General features: G+C 39.2%; 2 protein-coding genes across 2 annotated transcripts; both read left to right on the forward strand.

Annotated features, from left to right (window-relative positions):
• The first annotated feature begins 782 nt into the window (after positions 1-782).
• il21r.1 (interleukin 21 receptor, tandem duplicate 1) lies at positions 783-18,813 on the forward strand. Its single transcript, XM_035747434.2, has 9 exons — positions 783-1,023; positions 1,347-1,462; positions 1,700-1,808; positions 2,018-2,205; positions 2,608-2,750; positions 2,859-3,030; positions 3,175-3,265; positions 3,929-4,022; positions 16,376-18,813. Exons 2-9 carry the CDS (start codon positions 1,405-1,407, stop codon positions 17,069-17,071), a joined length of 1,551 nt encoding a protein of 516 aa, XP_035603327.1. The 5' UTR covers positions 783-1,023; positions 1,347-1,404; the 3' UTR covers positions 17,072-18,813.
• A 261-nt stretch (positions 18,814-19,074) lies between these two features.
• il21r.2 (interleukin 21 receptor, tandem duplicate 2) lies at positions 19,075-22,150 on the forward strand. The gene is made up of 9 exons (XM_052520059.1): positions 19,075-19,133; positions 19,243-19,332; positions 19,452-19,584; positions 19,765-19,958; positions 20,086-20,234; positions 20,325-20,496; positions 20,697-20,793; positions 20,904-20,988; positions 21,090-22,150. Exons 2-9 carry the CDS (start codon positions 19,263-19,265, stop codon positions 21,621-21,623), a joined length of 1,434 nt encoding a protein of 477 aa, XP_052376019.1. The 5' UTR covers positions 19,075-19,133; positions 19,243-19,262; the 3' UTR covers positions 21,624-22,150.
• The last annotated feature ends 78 nt before the right edge of the window (positions 22,151-22,228 follow it).

The following is a 22,228-nucleotide window of genomic DNA, read 5'->3' on the forward strand; positions in this document are numbered from 1 at the left end:
CTCAAATATATATTTTTTTGGTTACTACATGATTCCATGTGTTATTTCATAGTTGTCATGTCTTCACTATTATTCTACAATTTAGAAAATATTAAAAATAAAGAAAAACCCTTGAATGAGTAGGTCTGTCCAAACTTTTGACTGGTACTGTAAATATGGACTGTTTAGTGCCAAACCATAAGTAGTCAAATACATGTACAATTGAATTACAAATGTTTATTGATCTGTCTTATATCAGATATACTGTTGGACAGACACTTCAGAACAAAAATCCTTTAGATTTTTTTGGGGGGGCAGTATCTGTCGTTCCATGTTATAATAATTATTTGTTTTTATTGAATCTTTATTGAATCTTGAATCTGTTTTTCCATGTATCGGCTAATAGTAGTAAGGCCAAAAATAATGTTTCATCACATATTATTTTTATATTTTCTTTTATACTTCATGGGTTGTTAAAATTTTAAATCACATAGCAAAAGTATCCTTGTTATGTCCTTCTTTAAACAATTCCATATAGCTTAGTAGACATTTGACGAACTGACTTGTTGAAAAGGTGGCATCCTATGACGGTGCCCCGTTCAAAGTCACTGAGCTCTTCAGTACGGGCCATTCTACTGCCAATATTTGTACATGGAGATTGCATGGCTGTGTGCTCGATTTTATACACCTGTCAGCAATGGGTGTGGCTGAAACAACCAAATCCACTCATTTGAAGGGGTGTCCATATACTTTTGCATATATAGTGTATGTCTCAAACGTTGTTCTCACAGATGGATTATGTTGCGAAACAGAAGCAGGGTTTGGAAGGGACCTCCTACAATGCTCACAGGGTAGCCACAAAACAACCACATCCTCAGTGACACTGCAGCAGATGACGACTTCCAATATGTCAGATATGTCATTGTGCACTGAACTTGATCACACACAGTCTGTGACACAAATGAATGAATTCATTTGGCTTTAGAACTACTCGAACAATGATGCCATGTGGCATGGTTAGCCGAATCTATCAGAACCAATAAGGTAAGAATACTATCTGAATAGTATTTTTCTGCATAACATGAATAACATTGAAGTACAATATCTTTATTCTATTGTTAGCGTTGTCTACCATTGTTAAGATTTCTTTGTGTGGGGTTTGGTGTTATTGTAAACGCATTTGTAGCTTACATTTCCAGACTTAACCTTTGCTTGACATGAAAGTGATAGTTTAATTCAAGACTTTCTCCTTCTTCTCGACTTCAATACAATACTATATATTTGTTTCCTACACTTCCAGTAATGGTTATTTCACTTCAAATAATGAACTCCAACACAAGGACATATGTGATTTTATTGTTTTTCAGGCTTTCAGGTGCCATTGATGATCTCAGTTATTGAGCAGAACAGTCCATTGTTGCCCTCATGGCTGTGAAACAACCGCTAATCAGCTCACTGGTGTTGTGTTACCTGATTCAATATGGTAAGTTGAAGTTTTCTAATCTATTATTTGTGTTATATATTGTATTGATTTTCAAGTGATGTGTTTTCTCAAACACATATCTAGATAGTTATCTCCTATGAGTAGTAATTGGTTGGATTAGCAGGAAGTGTTTTTTTTTCACATCAGGGTACCAACTGAGCCTTATATAGACTATGAGTCTGGGTACCATAGCACTGGCATCACACTGACCACATCATCCTTTTTTCCTGCATTCAGTTGCATGTTTCTGCAATGTCACCTGCACCACAGACTACAATACATCCCTGAACTGTTCCTGCTCAGGCACAGTGCCCTCGTCTCCCATTCTCCTTGAGGCAGAGTGCAGGTACACACTGTTCTCTATCACTGCTGTGTGTCTAGCCTTGCACCGATAGATTTAAGAGATCACATTTATACATATTTATGTACTGTAACATTTAAACATATCATTTTAAGAAAAAAATCTGAATGTTACATAAACCTTTTCATATTTGGTTTTGCTTTTCTTCACAAAAGCTGTATTTGAATAGTATAATCACTCTTCTCTCTTTTCAGAGATTCTGTTGACCAAGTGAATGATAGCTGTGAAATAACACCCTCACAAAGCTGGTGTATAATACAACCAGAAGATTTTTTCATGTTAATATCCACTGACACTACTTGCACTGCAAGAGTAAAGCACACAGGAAAAGAAGACAAAAGGAAAACAGATGACTCAACTGACTGGAAATTGTACAAATTAGGTAAGTGGAGTAGACCTATGTGATAGGATGGTTTGTACTTTCCCCTGAACATTGTCTCTGATTCAGTGACAAGATATGGCATGAATAAGAACTGTTTATTATTAGCAGTAAGGTCATCTTATTAGCCACTTATCAGCCAATTACTGGATTGAGTATGGTGTCCTATTCTGCTGTGACACATTTTTATCAGCAGTTTTGAACTTTGCACAGCTTTGAAATGACAGTGTTGAACAGTCTTTACAATGAGGATTATTGTGTGATGTGAACTGTGCGTCCTGGGTTCTTATGTATCACCCGCTTTGAAAGCTAATATGGTACAAATGATTGAGCTTTGTGCACTTGAATCCATACCTTTTTCATATAATGGTTCCAACCCAAGCTTCTCGGCCTTTTCTTCCATAGTGAAGCCGCAGCATCCAGTCAATGTACAAGTGACAGAGAACATTGACAGCTACAACGTCACTTGGCAGATGGATAAAAACATTTACCTTGATAAATGCCTCATGTACAGGGTGCGGATTACAACAAATAATAACTATATAAAGGTAAACCAAATATATTTGCTATGTTACATGTTTCCAATAAAATATTACAGTATGTGAAAGACCAGGTCCCCCAAACTGTTAAATATAAGTTTTTCTTTTGACCTACAGGATCCAGTCTATTACCCTGTAAGAGAGGACCAGTGGTACCTAGTGCTAAACAGCCTTCAACTGCAACCAGGAACTGAGTATGTGGCGAATGTCCAGGCCTCAGTGAACCCTGTGAGTTACTACCAAGGTCCCTGGAGTGAGTGGAGCTCCACCGTAGAATGGAGGACTACAGGTACATGAATGCAGCAAGTTTAGTTTTGACCTGCGTTACATGCTTTTCCTGAATATATTTGATTGCGACTTCATTTTTCAGGTTCTAGTAATGTATGAAGTGGAGTAAAATGTCTCTCTCTACACTATGTGTATTTTTTTACAGAAGGGGATGATAAGTTATGGTGGCAGTGGCCCGTTTTACTGACCATTCTCCCCTGTTTGATCCTGTGCTGCCTGTGCTACCTCTTTAAAATGTGAGTATGCCTTATTTATGATCCTTCAGGTAACCGTAAGTGTTTGTGTTTGCTAAACATTTTTTATCAGACACCAACTTGTATCCTCAATTTCTTCAGGTCTGCCAATAAATGAAATGTTCTAGCCTGGTCACTATCATATGTGCTACATCCAACTTCTCTGACTTTCGTCAGATGCCTTGAACAAACAACAGTTGGCTAAAGCACAAATTGATCTGCGACCAAGCTAGAAATGTTCAGCCTCTTGGTGTTTTTACAGAAAGCGTGAATACACCATACCACCACACCATTCCTGGCATAACCTCCCACATACACAGAAACCACAGCTGATGCTCTTTACTTGCAGATACACAATGTACATATAGGGGTAAGAAAACACAGGAAGTCAGAGCTGCTTCTACATTATCATTATACCAAACATAACCCATGATAGCACGGTGGTTAGGTTTGCTTCTACATTATTATTATTAGTAATCCACTTACCCTATAAAACATATTATAACACCTGCATAGAGAGAAATTCCATCTTCCCAGAAATGAAAAGTGAAAGTGTATTTGTGAAGACCTGAATAGTTCTGCTTATGTCACTTTCACATATTCACATATAATTTCCTTTGTGAAAACAACCTGTTTGTCACTTGCCTCTACATATCTTCCCTGCAGATTGTGGCCGAAGAGGCTACACTTGATGAACTATTCCCCAAGCCCAGAGGACTTTTTCAAGCCTCTCTACCACACATATGGAGGGGATTTTAAGGTAAAAATACAGGCAAAACAAAAAATAACTCATTGCATCTGTGGGACTTGTTCTAAACCCCTCCAGCAGGTGTTGCCGATAGGGGGAACTTCAGCATGGCCAACAATGGGACTTTACCATAATCAAATCCCACAATGACTACACATATGAGGGGGGCATTATAATGACTCAGTCTGCAGGGGCTTCAAGGGCTTGTTTTTCAACTCATATGTGGGTAGATGCTCAGTAGACATTGAGCTTACGTTCTACATCAGAGCAGTTCACCCCCCCAATGGAAAATACCACAGGTAGAAATCTAAACTCAGATGTTTGCTAGGGTTATATTTAAATATTTTCCGCTTAGAGTATTTTATAAATATTCCAGAAAGGTAACCACTTATCTTTTTAGATTAGCCTTTTCTATTTATATTATTTACAAAACAATTGACACTCTTATGAAGGGGTCATATCCACTATGCTTAGTGAATACTAAAAACATGTCATTTTTAAACGTAAAATGTATTGCCTTTTAATTTGACATGAATACAACCAGTCATGATGTTTTCATCTGATTAACCAGGTTTGTGTCCAACGTTTTTATGCGGGTAAAGTACGTCAGATAAAAAATGTAATGACAGGCCTGATGGAAACGGTACACTTTCCCCATGTCGACGAAACAAAATATGCTAGACAATGTGAGATCTATTTGTGTCGGTAAATTGAATTATGCGAGAAATTTCGGTGGAAACGCTTTTATATGCAAATATTGATATAATAACCATAATTTCGAAGTAAACTTGGAGTCACGCGATGACACGTTGTGCGTTCCTCAAACTATGACTTTTCGGGAAAACATGCACTTTTAGTTGATTAAACTACAGATTAAATAAATTATGATTAACTTCACATGGTGTTGAAAGTGCTTTTTAAAAAATAATCTCGCTCTTTTGTCCATATAATCTCATCATGTAGGCTATACCTGCGCTCTAGCCAACAGCGCGCAGATAGCGCTGTGAGTTGTTCCCAAACTGTGGGGGAACTCAGTCCAGCTTTCAATTTACTATTGAAAACTGTAATAGTGGAATGCACAAGGAATAATTTCGAAAATGGTTAGTGCATCATCAGTTTTCCTCTTGTCATGTCAGGCATTGCATACCTTAGAGAGCTTTTTATAACGTGTTATAAATGTCCATATAAACTAGCCCATGTCAGCTGTTTTTTTTTAGCCCATATATTTTGTAGCAATGTTCGAGTCACTCAAATATCACATGCATACATATTAGACATGGCAAAATGTATAGAATTGCAAGAAATTAGCTTTAAAACTGCTAAATGCTCTCTGCAACCCATGACAAAATGTGTAGAATTTCAGGAAATAAAGACGGGTATGAACAGTTTGTGTCATGAACAGTGCTTGTGCTCAAAGAAATAGACGTGGGGGCGCGGGATGTTCCCCAATGCTGGATGGAGTGGGGTACTGAGTGAAAACGTTTGGGAACCCCTGGGCTGGAGCGCACGTGTCAATACCAGAGAGAGCACACAATATTTACATTTTTGTCATTTAGCAGACACTCTTATCCAGAGTTATTTACAGGAGCAATTATGGTTAAGTGCGTTACTCAAGGGTACATCGACCGATATTTCAAGTAGAAGATTTGGGGATTCGAACCAGTAACTTTTCGGTTACTGGCCCAACGCTCTTAACCGCTAGGCTACCTGACACAAATTATCACACAAATGATTTTGTGAGAAAACCATGAGTTGAAAAGACGATGGCAACCCATTTTAACTTATTTGTATGTGCACTACACCATCACGCACATCCTTTTATAGGTAACAAGTCATTTTGATGGAAACACATCTCTAGCGGGAAAATGCGCATATTTGTTTTATGCGGATTCTTTGATATTCGCATGAAGATCTGTTGCCAATTCCTTCAAAAAGTAGGCTACTTGTGCACGTTTGTCCACAACAATAATAACAGCATCCAAGCAGTGCACTGTGCACCCGCCATTTGAAAATGGAAAGAGACATCTGTTAGGCTACAAAACACCAAAAAGTGCAATGACATTCAGGGATTGTCATATTAGGTATACTCTTGTAGCCTGATGCGTCTTGCTGCCCACGCGCGTTTCAGTCTCAGCCTCCGCCAGTCATCTCTGCCTTGGCAAAATGTCATTGTTCACGTCGAACCACACAGCATTTTGGAGCGTATACCACACGTTTTTAATTCAATTCGCTCATTTCTATTGCGACTGACAGGCGGCAACGATAAATTCTGGTGTAATAGCCTACAGTTTTCATGCCATCTTCATTTAAATGATTGTGATGGGCTCATGTTTTACCGGTATGGCATAATGCCACTATTTATTTTGCTGCTACTCTTACCCGACCATGGCGGCTTACTTCCACCCATGACTATAATTATATCCTGATGAAGGAAACAAATGTGTTGGTAAAAAATATTAAAATATCAACAGCCTCTGTCACCTAGCTCTAAAGTGTACATCCGGTACCGTTTATCATCAGGGGCCTCATTTATCAACTGTGTACATTTCTTATAAAATTATTGCCGATGTTCTAGGATTTGTGCATGCAAAAAAATATATGCATGTTTTCATTGATATATCAGAGCCATATTATATTTGTGAACCCGGGAACGAGCGCTTACAATCCCACCTGGTAAAAGCCCTTCATTCACTTTTTATGGTGACAGAAATACGAAAATTTGCTGTATGATTTGGAAATGTTGTAACTGGGCCATGTCCGTTTCTACAAGAAAGCACACTAGCACATTTGATAACATTTCTGTGGTGTAGGCAGAATGTTTTAACTTCCCAGACATGCCACTATGCAAATCTTATGCCATTAGTAACCCTTTGTGTAATCCATATATCTTTTTTAAAATTATTATTGTATTGTGAAAAGTACAGTGCCTTCAGAAAATATTCACAGGCCTTGACTTTTACCACATTTTGTTGTGTTACAGTCGGAATTTAAAATGGATTAAATTGAGAGATTTTTCTTCACTGGCCTACACACAATAACCCATCATATCAAAGTGGAATTGTGTTTTTCGATTTTCTTTTTACAAATTAATTCAAAGTTCAAATCTGAAATGGGTCGAGTCAAAAAGTATTCAACCTACTTGTTGTGACAATAATAAATAAGTTCAGGAGTAAGGATGCGCTTAACAAGTCACATAATAAGTTGCATGGACTCAGTAGTGTTTAACATGATTTTCGATTGTCTCTGTACCCCAAACATATAATGAATTATCTGTAAGGTCCCTCAGTGAGCAGTGAATTTCAAACACAGATATAATCACACAGACCAGGGAGGTTTTCCAATGCCTCACAAAAGGTACCTATTGTTAGATGTGTAAAACAAAAGGCAGATATCCCTCTGAGCATGATGAAGTTATTAATTACACTTTGGATGGTGTATCAATACACCCAGTCATTACAAAGACACAGGCATCCTTTCTAACTCAGTTGCAGGAGAGGAACAGCTCAGGGATTTCACCATGAGGCCAATGGCAACTTTTTTTAAATTACAGAGTTTAATGGCTGTGATGGGACATAACTGAGGATGGATCAACAACATTGTATACTCCACAATTGACAAAGTGAAAAGAAGGAAGCCTGTACAGAATACAAATATTCCAAAACATGCATCCTGTTTGCAACAAGGCACTAAAGTAATACCTAAAAAAAATTGGCAAAGCAATTCACTTTTTGTCCTTATTACAAAGGTGTTATGTTTGGGGCAAATCCAATACAACACATTACTGAGAACCACTCTCCATATTTTCAAGCATAGTGGTGGCTGCATCATGTTATGGGTATGCTTGTAATCAAAGGGTGGGGGAGTTTTTCAGGATAAAAAAGAAACGGAATGGAGCTGAGCACAGGCAAAATCTTAGAGGAAAACCTGGTTCAGTCTGCTTTCCACCAGACAATGGGAGAGGCATTCACTGTTCAGCAGGACAATAACCTAAAACAAGGCTAAATCTACACTGGAGTTGCTTTCCAAGAAGGCAGTGAATGTTCCTGAGTGGCCGAGTTAAAATTGTTACTTAAATCTACTTGAAAATATATGGCAAGACCTGAAAATGGTTGTCTAGCAATGACCAATAAACAATTTGACAGCTTAAAGAATTTTGAAAATAATCATGGGGAAATGTTGCACAATCAAGGTGTGGAAAGACTCACAGCTGTAATCACACAGTTGATAAATGAGGCCCCTGATGATAGAAGCACCTTTGGCGGCGATTACAGTATTAACTCAGGAGTGTAAATGAGATATGTGTTTAATTCATACATTTGTTTATTTTTTTAAATTCTGAAAAAGTGTTTTACCTTTTTCATTATGAGGCATTATTTGTAGATGGTTGAGTAAAACATATTTGATCAATTTTGAATTCAGGCTGTAAGAACAAAATGTGCAATAAATCAAGGGATATGAATACTTTCTGTTTGTGAAAAAGTATGTTTTATTGTTAACATACAGTTCTGTGCCTATAATATTTTGCTCAGGCCCGATATCTATGTACCTCAACCCACTAACCCCACACACACCTACACCCAGTTACCCACACACCCCGGCCCTGTTACCCCAAAGCCCTTACCCTAAGACCCACATGCCAATACCCTAATAGTGATACAATTAAGCCACGATGCACATGTATCCTTGCCCTATAAGCCCTATTTCTTACCCCTAGACCACAGTTCCTTTGCCAAAAAATCATCCCTGTTACCTGCTTATCACAGCCCTGTTCCCCACTTTGCCTAGGCCTGTATTCCCCAAGTATTCTGCTAATCATTTCATAGATAAACTCATAATACGTGCCAAAACCCCACTCACTTTTATTCCTATCACAAACTTGCTGCCAGAAAAGATTTGAATAGGCAAATAGACATCCATCCAGACCCATTGCCTGTATGAGCTTTGTGTATCCCTACACCCCATTACTCATAAAAACTAAGTAAATCCATGGGCACAGTCAAATAAAACAGGTCTACCCCAGTGCCCAAGCCTCAACGTTCATACAAACCAGGTCTACTCTTTTGTTGTTGTCTTTTTTTAAATAGTTGGGGTGGCGCTACAGGTACAATATTCAAATTTATATCATTTAATATTCTGTTCAAATCATGTTTCCCATTCATTATTCCACACATATATTTTCGTGTTGTACCTGTGGGCTGCCACTCCGGAAAAAAAACAAACAATTTGTATCATATTACAGTTTAAGTAATAATAAATTCAGAATGTGCATGGAAAAGAAAACAAAAAAGTGGGTCTCCAAAAATGACCTCCACCCTCCCATTCCCCCGACCCCACCCAGATAACATGTCTCCATCCCACCTCCAAATACGATTATGATTCAAGCCCATATAATAAAGGTCAAAAAAACATAGTCGACACGTTGCTATCTCCTTGCTGACGGCAAATGTATCTGTTTTATCATTAGGCTATGTTTTATTAGCCAACCATTCTTTTTTGGTGCATATGTACCTTTTGATAAATGAGGCCCCTGCTTGTTTCTCAACTACAGTTACATCAACATCCAGTAGGGGGAAGTGATGTCCATGGGAAAATGAAAGCCATACATAAAAAAACATTTGAGATAGGCCAACATTGAAGGAATATGTGTAGAGAGAGACATAGATTCTGTGTCTGAAGTCAGTAAACAATCAATGGTGTCAAAACAAGTGCCTATTCAGAATGCCATTATCAATTTGTACTGGGCAGGGCTTTGGTGGGGCACATTGTGTACTTGTTCTGAGATCAGTCCGAAAGATCCCTTTTCATGTCATCCAGAGTATAACAATTGCACACACACACACACACACACACACACACACACACACACACACACACACACACACACACACACACACACACACACACATGATGATAAATTGTTTATGGGTAGATGTAAATCATCTTTTCACGTAAAATTGTGAAAATGCAAGTATTTGAAAGAGCGCTGAAATCTTTTACTTCCTCTGTGGCTGCAGAGAGTCTGGCAGAACACCAGTAGCATTCTTGATACACACGGGAAACTGTTGTCCGTGAAAAATCCAGCAGCGTTGCAGTCCTTGACATACTCAAACCAGTGCGCCTGGAACCTACTACCATACCCCGTTCAAAGGCACTTAAATATTTTGTCTTTCCCATTCACCCTCTGAATGACACACATACACAATCCAAGTCTCAATTGTCACGAAGGCTTAAAAATCTTTCTTTAACCTGTCTCCTCTCTTTCATCTACACTGATTGAAGTGGATTTAACAGGTGACATTAATAAGGGATCATAGCTTTCACCTGGTCAGTCTGTCATGGAAAGAGCAGGTGTTCCAAATGTTTTGGACGCTCAGTGGATAGTGTTCACGTTTGTATTCCTAGGCATTACGAATCAAGCTCCGCAGAAACAGACATCCAACTGGAGCACACAGACAGTGGTGTAAAGTACTGGAGTACAAATACTTTAAAGTACTACAGTTGTTTTTGGGGGGTATCTTTACTATTTATATTTTTGACAACTTTTATTTTTGCTCCACTACATTCCGAAAGAAAATAATGAATACAGAATCGTTACTCGTTACATTTTGTAAGCTTAGCAGGACAGGAAAATGGTCCAATTCACGCACTTATCAAGATAATATCCCTTGTCATCCCTACTGCCTCTGATCTGGTGGACTCACTAAACACACATGCTTCGTTTGTAAATTATGTCTGAGTGTTGGAGTGTGCCCCTGGCTATCCAAAAATAAATTAAAACAACTAGAAAATTGTGCCGTCTGGTTTGTGCAAAATAAGGAATTTTAAATTATTTATACTTCTACTTTTGATACTTATTTGAGAATTTACATGTATTTTTGATACTTAAATATATTTAAAACCAAATACTTTTAGACTTTTATTCAAGTAGTATTTTACAGGGTAACTTTCACTTTTACTTGAGTTATTTGCTATTAAGTTATCTTTACTTTTACTCAAGTATTACAATTGGGTAGTTTTTCCACCACTGCACACCGATAATCATATCACATTCACATGAATTATTAGAATATTACTTATGATTCTGTATTAATATCAGTGATGTAGTGGTAAAAAAAGAAGTGGAAAATGGATAAGATGAACATTCACCAATAAACGAAAAAGTATGACATTTGTATAACTGTATTGTTTGCATTTTAATGTAGGCCATGTCGAGATGTTCAAATTGAAACATATCTTATTTTGAAGTTCCTACCTGGTTTGATAAGACTAGTACAAATATGGGGCCGAGACCCCAACGTTGGGAACCACTGTACTAACCTCACTCTCTGCTAGCGTCCCCTCTCTCCTCTGCATTCAGCCTCGATCACCACACCAATGTCTCAGTAGCATACTCTCTGTAAAGCAAAGTTATTATGAGAATTTAGTAGCCTATATGTTGCTCCTGCTGAGGTAGGCTCCGTTTAACGTTAGCTTCTTACTTCATTCTTCAATCTGGCTAAATAATACTAGCCAGAGCACTTCAACGTTGGATAGTGTTATCCTACCCTAACCTTAATCCTTACCGTAACTATTTTACATGTAAACTATAATGCGTTAGGGACGTCACAAGGATTCCGAATAGCATGGACTCTTCAAAGTTACTGCAATATAAATCTCTACCGGCACCGAGCCACCTGACTGATTGACTATTTACCAGTTGTGCCCTCATTCTCCGAAAGTCGGTTTTGGTTTGTTTGGGGGATGTCTGTAGACACGGCAGGAGTCGCAGAACGGTTTTAAAATCGCCTTTTGTACTGCATCTAGGAAACACTCAGAAGCCGAGCAAGCATCTCTAGTTTTGCCTACCTACTCAACTGAGCCGACTCCGAGTTTAGGTAGCTCGTTTAACGTCTCAGGCCATGCATGGCTTGTTCCGCGAGAGGGTGGAGTTAACCGTTTTGAGAGAGTGGTGAATGTGCTACTAAAAAAGATAATCCGGGGGCTAATCCGAACAATTATTTGGCAAAGAGGCGGGCGCGATTAGAACTCGGTTAGATCAAGAATATAACGTAAACTCGTACATCGCCTTGGTCCGTACAATTGCCCTTATTTTAGCGCCCCAAAAACGTAATACTTCCAGATCAACTGTAATGTCAATACCATTGTAAAGCACAATTTCTCCCCTTTCCAACAGAATCAATTACATGACCTAAACACTGCCCGTTTCTGCATAATTCAAGCAGGCAATGAGCCTGTCGGGTCTTTCTAAAAATGGCGGGTGGGGAAGCTAAACTAATGCGTGATAGTGAGAAGGAGAGATGTCCTGTGGGAAAATAGTTTTTTTTCACTAGATCTGTCCAATTTATCACCTTATCGCCTCTAAAATGTAAATACAACACTATAAAGAGTTTATATAATGTGTCATTACATACCTATTTGAAGGTTTGTGTCAAATTTGAATCAGGTTTTTATGGCGGTGCTAAAGTGATCTTAGAAGTAAACAGTGGCTTTGAGAATGTTATCGCATGCAATGATGACGCAAAAAATGACTAGGTATCCCCCCTTACCCCCCCCTTACCCTGTCACTGTCCATTTCTTGTTTTTAAAGGATGAGAGAAGTGCTACACTTGGTGGAGAGAGATTGTAAGGCAGAAATAGTTGCTTTATGCATGCTGTACGTTACAACATGACACGTCTAGATGTAACTGAGGGTCCGTTTTTTTCAACTTTTCTCCAATACTATAGAGCCGTTACCATGTCGATCAATGCTTGAATAGAAACCTAGTTCACACCCCCGATTTTGAAGTCAACACAGTCACTACAGTCCCATTAGTTTTCTTTGTAGCCTCGTTTGAATGTTGCGGTTGCGCACATTTGTATGGAATGGGGTGAGTTTACGTTAATCATCTTCATTTTTGTCATTTAGCAGACAATTCCAGAGCGACTTACATTTCAGAGTGCATACATTTCAAACGTTTTTTCTTCTCCTGCGTACTGGTCCCCCGTGGGAATTGAACCCATAATCCTGATGTTGCAATCGCCATGCTCTATCAACTGAGCTTTGATCAATGCTGGGAGCAACATTTACAGTGGAGAGAACAAGTATTTGATACACTGACGATTTTGCAGGTTTTCCTACTTACAAAGCATGTTGAGGTCTGTAATTTTTATCATAGGTACACTTCAACTGTGAGAGACGGAATCTAAAACAAAAATCCAGACAATCACATTGTATGATTTTTAAGTAATTAATATGCATTTTATTGCATGCCATAAGTATTTGATCACCTACCAACCAGTAAGACTTCCGTCTCTCAAAGACCTGTTGGTTTTTCTTTAAGAAGCCCTCCGGTTCTCCACTCATTACCTGTATTAACTGCACCTGTTTGAACTCGTTACCTGTATAAAAGACACCTGTCCACACACTCAATCAAACAGACTCCAACCTCTCCAAAATGGCCAAGACCAGAGAGCTGTGTAAGGACATCAAAGATAAAATTGTAGACCTGCACAAGGCTGGGATGGGCTACAGGACAATAGGCAAGCAGCTTGGTGAGAAGGCAACAACTGTTGGCGCAATTATTAGAAAATGGAAGAAGTTCAAGATGACGGTCAGTCAACCTCGGTCTGGGGCTCCATGCAAGATCTCACCTCGTGGGGCATCAATGATCATGAGGAAGGTGAGGGATCAGCCCAGAACTACATGGCTGGACCTGTTCAATGACCTGAAGAGAGCTGGGACCACAGTCTCAAAGAAAACCATTAGTAACACACTACGCCGTCATGGACTAAAATCCTGCAGCGCACGTAAGGTCCCCCTGCTCAAGCCAGCGCATGTCCAGGCCCGTCTGAAGTTTGCCAATGACCATCTGGATGATCCAGAGGAGGAATGGAGAAGGTCATGTGGTCTGATGAGACAAAAATTGAGCTTTTTGGTCTAAACTCCACTCACCGTGTTTGGAGGAAGAAGAAGGATGAGTACAACCCCAAGAACACCATCCCAACTTTGAAGCATGGAGGTGGAAACATCATTCTTTGGGGATGCTTTTCTGCAAAGGGGACAGGACGACTGCACCGTATTGAGGGGAGGATGGATGGGACAATGTATCACGAGATCTTGACCAACAACCTCCTTCCCTCAGTAAGAGCATTGAAGATGGGTCGTGGCTGGGTCTTCCAGCATGACAACGACCCAAAACACACAGCCAGGGCAACTAAGGAGTGGCTCCGTAAGAAGCATCTCAAGGTCCTGGAGTGGCCAAGCCAGTCTCCAGACCTGAACCCAATAGAAAATGTTTGGAGGGAGCTGAAAGTACGTATTGCCCAGCGACAGCCCCGAAACCTGAAGGATCTGGAGAAGGTCTGTATGGAGGAATGGGCCAAAATCCCTGCTGCAGTGTGTGCAAACCTGGTCAAGAACTACAGGAAACGTATGATCTCTGTAATTGCAAACAAAGGTTTCTGTCCCAAATATTAAGTTCTGCTTTTCTGATGTATCAAATACTTATGTCATGCAATAAAATGCAAATTAATTACTTAAAAATCACACAATGTGATTTTCTGGATTTTTGTTTTATATTCCGTCTCTCACAGTTGAAGTGTGCCTATGATAGAAAATACAGACCTCTACATGCTTTGTAAGTAGGAAAACCTGAAAAAGGTATATCAGTGTATCAAATACTTGTTCTCCCCACTGTAGATGTTGACTAATAATTGAGTTTCTTTATTGTGTACAAACGATATTGTAGCGACCTTAACCCAAAACCTAGCCAAAAGGTTTGGACCTATTGGCATATTTTTATTTTTATTTGACTTGGCAAGTCAGTTAAAAACAAATTATTATTTACAATAACAGCCTACCCCAGGCAAACCCTAACAACACTGGGCCAATTGTGCACTGCCCTATGGGACTCCCAATCACAGACGGGTGTGATACAGCCTGAATCAAATATGAGTCTGTAGTGACACCTCGAGCACTGAGCTACAGTGCCTTAAACCACTGCGCCACTCGGGAGCCCAAATGGTAATGGTTAAGGTGTTGGCTTGCAGTCGCGGGACCTTTGTTCGAGTCCACGTTGGGGCTACACCCCCAAATTTGCTACACTGGTGGGATGGAGCAAGGGCGGCCATCAGAAAGCAGTGTAAACTTGAGGAATTTGGTATTGAGATTCGTGGAGACACACTCTCCTGGAGGTAATTGGTAATGTAGTGACCTTAACCCAACACCTAGCGACCTCATCAAGAGTTTTGGACCTCTTGGTGTATTAGTTAAGGTGTTGGCTTGACAGTCGCTGGACCTGGGTCCCAGTTGGGGCTACACCCTGAATTCACTTCAGTGTACTCATATGTAATTATGGCCGTGTCCATGACAGTCACATAATTTCAAAAGATTTAGCAGGCAGAAAAAAGCTAATGAAAGATAAACCAGAGTTACTGGAACCTGTGAAAACATCCTCTTGCAGCAGCCCACAGATATAAGCCACTGATCTTGCCCGCACTACAAGAACTGTAGATTGGTATCTTCACTTCTCTGCCACACACGAAACACATTAGATCGTATTCCTGCTCAACCTAATGTAAACCTAAACAAATCTGTTTTTCTATGGTGCCCTTTCACTAAGCAGTATACACTTCTCTGAACTGCACAGATGTTCTGTGAGAAGTTCAAAGTCATGAGGATGTCCACAGGGGTTTGGTTATAGTTGAGGAGCATGACAGAGCTGTACTAACTATGCTAACTACAGTCAGGTAATCAGGTATACTAACTACAGTCAGGTAGATGTCTTAAAGTATAAGCTCAATGTCAGTGATGAACGCACATAAAGCAAGTCCCTGATTATATGGTATAAAAATGACTTCACAGCAAATGACATTATATAAAGAACGCATTTTGTCAATATATGATAAGCACAGTCAGGTAGATGTTTTTTAAATGCCCTCTCTCTTTAGCCCTCTGACAGCTGTTAGTGGTGCAGTATGGCCACTTACTGCTGTCTTTTCAGATGAAAAACAGTGATTAGATTCTGCTGAATTGCTCTTCACCCAGATAAGGTATTTTCGTGAAAAAAACGTGTCCATTCATATCTGTGGGCAACATCTTGCTCTAGGATTCAGAGTTGCATAAAATAACTGCCATCAGTTTCATAAACATTTCTAAATGTTAAAAAATAAAAAAGGTAATTCTTTCTGTGATTGATCTTCATATTGACGACGGAGGTGATAAGCTCTCATTCAACCTTTTGCAACCAAGTGTAGCTCAGTTGGTGGAGCATGGCGCTTGCAATTCCAGATGACCAATACGTGAAAAATGTAAGCATGCATGACTAAGTCACCTTGTACCTACCTATTGCTCCTTAATCATCCATTTTATCATTATTTTTTTGCAGAAATGGGTTGGACCTGTCTTCGTCTTCAGTGAGCTGGATCCCTTGGAGAAAACCCCATCTACACAGATGATGACTGAGAAGCAGCTAGACATCCTCGGGCTGTCCAGGCTGAGTGTGGAGGAAGATGGCAGCAGTGGGGACCAGGGCACCTGTCACTCCGCTGGACACGTCTCCATTGATACTGTGATGGTGTTTGGGGAGGAAGGAGCTTTGTCAGGGAGTTCTTGGGTGACATACAAGTGCAGCCAAGGTGGGGAAAGCTTCTCCCAATATACTGGAGGCAGCAGAGGAGGTATGGACAGTGAGACGGAGGGCCCTCTTGGTGCTGGGGCAGAAGAGGAAGGAGGGTTATCTGGGCAGAGTGGAAGACGGGCATCAACGGGCCTGCCTGCTATGAAGTGGCAGCTCCAGCTACAGGCCCGCAACTATCAACCAGAGCAGATTTCATTGGACTCAGAGGACGGCTACCCTCCCTTGGTGCTGGATCTGGACAGTGTGGACACCATTGACAGTGGAGTCTTTGTTGAGTCTGACTGTAGCAGCCCTGTGAACTCTAACTTTGAGTCTGAGGAGCAGATAGACTCTGGTTTACTGAGTGGGGTAGGCAGTTCCCCTTCTGAATATGTTAAACAGTGGGTGAGGGGTAACACTATGCAAGAGGACTCAACCAATTCTGGACAGAACAGGACAATGTGAGTTTTCCGTCACCACCTCTGCCACTGACAGTGATCCAGCATATTTGTAAAATTCCTTACTTTCTCTGGCATATGTATATTGTTCATATTGCCATCATGTTTTATTTTTTTTAAGTGGAGTAGGAATGATTTCTTCCCAACATAAAAATGGTTTATCGTCGTAATACAATAAAATTGTTTGACAGTAGTTGTCATGTTGCGTTATGTTGATAGATGTAGATGACTCATTTTGGCCTTCTCAGGCCTAGATTTTGGCCTTCATGTAATGAATAATTATTTGCGGATTAATTTCTCATGCAAATTCCCTGTAGAAAGGGTATTGTTTTTATATAATGTTTGTCATCTAATGTTTCTTATGTTTGTGACAATGGATCCAATTGAGGAGTTTGCATTCATGTTCAATCGCTTGTTAATTCTTTAAAGGGACAATCTGCAGTTGCTAACTAGTTACTTAAATATATAAACTAATTTATTCTTGAAGAATATAACTTTTAAATGCCCCATGAGCTTAGTTCAACTGTCGTACCCAATCAGAAACCAAAATATAAGCTTGTTTTACTCCAATGTTTGCAAGCATTGTAAGTGGAAACAAAAACTGTATAGCCTCAAAATATGCTTAAAGTTTTGATAGATTGGTCATTCCTTGCATCAATAGCGCTGCCTATGAATTTATGAGTGGTTGCATTTCTCCAGGCCCAACCCTCAGCTTTTTACCAAGACAGAGACTGGTGGCTTTGTTATTGTCTCAACTAATGATTGCCCATTTAAAGTACCATTTTGTTCCTCATATGCATGATGAAGTCCCAGAGTGGTCAAAACAATCTTATTAAGTAATGGGAGCGTTCCAACATTCAGATATTAGTCTCCTTTTTCTGTACGATACAAAAATGCATCAGAACACAGATTTAGGTCTGCTTTAATGCAGTTCTGTCATTGTATGCAAATTAAATAGGCCATTTCTCTTTACAATTTTCATTTGCTGATAAGAAATTATAGCTATGTGGGGTAGTAAACGAAAGCTTGGCAGCGGTAGGCTACATCTGATAAATTGACTCGCCACTAGGTATCGAATTCTATAATCTAGATATTGCCATTGCACTGTTATCACAATGAGTTAAACCACTGTCTAGTTTCCATAAACAATCTTTGAGAAGGGTGAAACAGATTGATTTGACTGCACTGAAGAGTATGATAAAATATATATATATAAAAAAATGTTTATATATTTTTTATATAAAAAAAATATTAAAAAAATATATATTATATATTTTATATATATTTATATATTTGATATATTTTTTATATTTTTTATATATATATATAAAATATATTTTTATACGAATTTCAGGAATATTATAATATACTATAACTTAGTTCATCCTATTCCTAGATGCTTGAGTATGTGTCACACCTTGACCTTAGTATTTTTTGTTTTCTTTATTATTTTGGTTAGGTCAGGGTGTGACATGGGGGATGTATGTGTTTTTTGGTCCCGTCTAGGGGTTTTGTATGTCTATGGGTGTTTCACTATTCTAGGTGTTATGTATGTCTATGGTTGCCTAGATTGGTTCTCAATTAGAGGCAGCTGTTTATCGTTGTCTCTGGGAACCATATTTAGGCAGCCATATTCCTTGCGTATTTCGTGGGTTATTGTCTATGTTAGTTGCCTGTGTCTGGACTTATCATATATAGCGTCATGTTTGTTTAAGTGTTCTTTGTCTTATTAAAGATGTATTCATTTCACGCTGCGCCTTGGTCTCATCCATTCAATGAACATGACAGTATGACTTATACACCAACACAAAACACTTATTTTTTTTTTTGCAAGAGTGCAATGTGAAATAGAAAATATTAGACATATGTTCATAAACGTTATGATGGGTTAATTTGAGCAATTAGCTAGTAATCAACTTCGTCACAGAGGCACGAAGAAGGCGTGGAAAAGCGAACAGCTTTCATATGATAACAGGATGTGACTTCCTCTCATCACGTTATGATGCTTGACTTCACGCACTCATTCATTCTCTCTGAGAGATGCCCTATCCACAAGACCCACGTACAAGGTAGTATGGACCTTTCTCAGAACTGTTTTCCGTTGTGTACTTTCTACATTACGGTAAAATACATAATTTGCACGTTATACATGACTTAAGAATGTTTTTCCTGGTTTAGCCTTACCGACTCATGCTAAGATGAAGCTTCTACTGGCACTTTGTGCAGTTTGGAACATCATCCAACTATCAGAGGGCTGTTCTTCTGGAAGTACTGTACAAGATTCCATTGTACTGTCCATTTTGTTTATGTTCAGATTTATGTCCAGGAATAAAAGCTCATAACATAGGTGACATGGGTTGTGATAAAAGGGTGTGTTTTTTTCCCAGAAATGACAGATCGACTCGCCTGTGTATCTGATTATTGGTTTACAATTACCTGTACTTTGAACATCACTGACGAGCCTGCAGGTGTCAACAACACCCACTACTGGTTGAATTTCATCTGGCCTGATGAAGCTGGGTGAGCCTTATTGCGTGACGATGATGGATTCTTATGTTATGAATCTCTTGGTTCTGTCCATTGCATGAAGTGGAGAGACAAATACGCAACATTAAATGAGAACATAAATGATTATGCTGAGGATAAATAATTACTAATATCATTTGAATCACAAAAATCATGATTTTTTTTTCTCCACAGGAACACATTCAAATGTCCACTGGTGGAGATGGGGGACAGTTATGGTTGCACATTTGTGGCTGATTTTGATGAGAATGTAAGGTATAACGACGCTTCATTTAATAGCGTGGACTGTTTCAATGTGCGTCTTTGTTATAACATTGACTGCCAATCAAACTATGATAACTTGACAGACTTCGAACCATCCAAAAATAGTAAGTTCCCTGTGAAGATTATATTGATTTGCAATTCATGGAAAATTGCATGAAATAATTATGATTGTGCAAAATATATTTTTCTATAGCTGACAAATAAGTGTAATGACTAACTCTTTGTCATCAGTTCAACTAACAGCTCCAAGTCATCTCGCTGTCCAGCGGACTTTAGAGGGTTACAAATGCACTTGGCAAAGTGGATATGAACACCATCCTTATTTAACAGAGTTCCATTACCAACTCTGCTTCTACAAATACCATGGCGATAAGGGCGAGGTAAAGTGCATTGTAATAGAAGTCATGCTTCAATGTCTTGTTAAAGTCAATGGTTGTTTGATTAATTGTTTCCTGGATTTTTTTTCTCAGGTGTTTTGTGTGTCCCCTCAAAACAAATCTATTTTAATTGATAGATCTGGACTTAAGCCAGATACCACATATGTTCTGAAAGTCAGATCTGAGCTATATAAGTCCTCTGGATATAAAGGACAGTGGAGTCCGTGGAGTGCATTGGTGCAATTGAGGACTGATGCAAAGGAAGGTGGGAGATATCTGCTTTGGAGACAAACTAGTTAAAGCATATACCACTCTTACCTATCTCCTCTTTGTTATTGTCCCAAAATATGCTATGGAGAAACCATTGAGACTGCGTTTAGACAGACCAATTAGTGGGAAAAATATTTGAATTTGGCTGCTTCTCTAAACACAGCCATTGATGCATATACTATGTTTCTCCTTCAGCAGAACCAACTATAGTCCTTGTCCTCAGCAAGTTTGTATTTCCAGGTTGTGTGATTGCTGGAGTTCTGTTGTTTGGATTTTACAACTCCACTATAAGGTAACGGTCTTCTTCAGAAACCCATACAAATACTTAAAAATTGTGTCACGAGAAAGCGAGGCTGATTTGGAAGCACACACACAAATCATTTATAATAATTTGTGCCATAGAATGAAGATAAAATCTTTCTATGATGTGCCAAGCCCAGCCCCTTTATTCCAACCTCTCTACAAAGATTATAACAAACATTTCCAGGTAAAGTCGACTAATTAATTATTTCCCCAAAGTGGTCCTCATAACATTTACAAAATGGTCCCTGGGATAAAGTTTATACTTGAATACATTTTTCTCTATAGGACTGGCTTGAGTCAGAGTGCAATCTGATACCAACATACAAACCAGAAGAGTTCCTGACCATCGATACTTTGATTATTGAGGCCAAACCTATAGTAGAGGACCAGGACAGTTCAGCTTCAACACCATATCCCCTAGCACAAGTTCACACTCCCTATGTTGGTCCCTCAGTGATGGACTGGGTCTGCAGTCACAGTCCAAATGGAAATGGTCCAGGGGAAAACCCTTACACCCAGCTGCCCTGCTCTCCCCTAGAGCTCCAGTTTGGAGCGATGGTCACCTCTTTCTCTCAGGACCCTTCGGTCGCCTGCGAGGGGGACTCTGGATGCGAGGACTTAACACTCAGCCCAGACAGCAGCTTGCCTAATAGTCCTGTATCTAGTGAGCCAGAATGCACCTGTACTGATTACTGTATCCTGCACGAAACCTCTAAAGGTTTTATCCCCACTGTTGTGCCCAAAGAGGTCTCTACTCATCCCTTGAAGAGTTATTGCATAGAGGGACCAGGTAAGGAGGAAACCTGTGCCACTGAGTGAAGTTACCAAATGTTACATCATATGCCAATAGGACAGACAGCCTACCTCTTGGGTTGTGAAAATGTACTGAGCAAGGGGTGTTCTAGTCTTTATAATTGCCTAAATGACATAATGTTGTCTTACGATCATTTGCAGTTTCTTATTTGTAATTCTGATGTAGAATTGTGTATACTATACTGTAATGAAGTGTGTTTTGTCTGTTTGAAATAATGCACATTTTTTAATTACTATATCAATTGTGTGATAGCTCAAATAGCTATTTTGGACCAGTTCATTTCATAATTTGTATGCACTGATGGCACTAGAGCCATTGATCCTTCAGTATGTGAGATAACCGCCAGAGGACGCTGCGACTCAACACTTGCTACTATCTATAGGAGAAATTGGCGAGGTGCAGTTTCTTGGATGAACAATTTCATCTATATGTAATATTTCGAAAGTAGTTTAATAATCATGTAATTATTATGTCCTTTAATTTGTCTTGTATTACATACTTGTTCGATATTGTAAATAAATTAATACATTGACGTATGGTTTGTGTCGTTTTCTATTTCGCAAAACAGTGGATGAGTAGCTATACTTAGAGGCAATTGCAACAATATATA

This window comes from Oncorhynchus keta, chromosome 5 (assembly GCF_023373465.1).
Source record: "Oncorhynchus keta strain PuntledgeMale-10-30-2019 chromosome 5, Oket_V2, whole genome shotgun sequence".
NCBI lineage: Eukaryota > Metazoa > Chordata > Actinopteri > Salmoniformes > Salmonidae > Oncorhynchus > Oncorhynchus keta.

Coding starts and splice junctions, on each gene's coding strand:
- il21r.1 (XM_035747434.2), top strand. CDS start 1,405: ATGGCTGTGAAACAACCGCTAATCAGCTCACTGGTGTTGTGTTACCTG. Junction 2,206..2,607: donor CTGGAAATTGTACAAATTAG/GTAAGTGGAGTA, acceptor TTTCTTCCATAG/TGAAGCCGCAGCATCCAGTC. Junction 2,751..2,858: donor CAAATAATAACTATATAAAG/GTAAACCAAATA, acceptor TTTGACCTACAG/GATCCAGTCTATTACCCTGT.
- il21r.2 (XM_052520059.1), top strand. CDS start 19,263: ATGAAGCTTCTACTGGCACTTTGTGCAGTTTGGAACATCATCCAACTA. Junction 19,585..19,764: donor ATCTGGCCTGATGAAGCTGG/GTGAGCCTTATT, acceptor TTTTCTCCACAG/GAACACATTCAAATGTCCAC. Junction 19,959..20,085: donor CTTCGAACCATCCAAAAATA/GTAAGTTCCCTG, acceptor CTTTGTCATCAG/TTCAACTAACAGCTCCAAGT.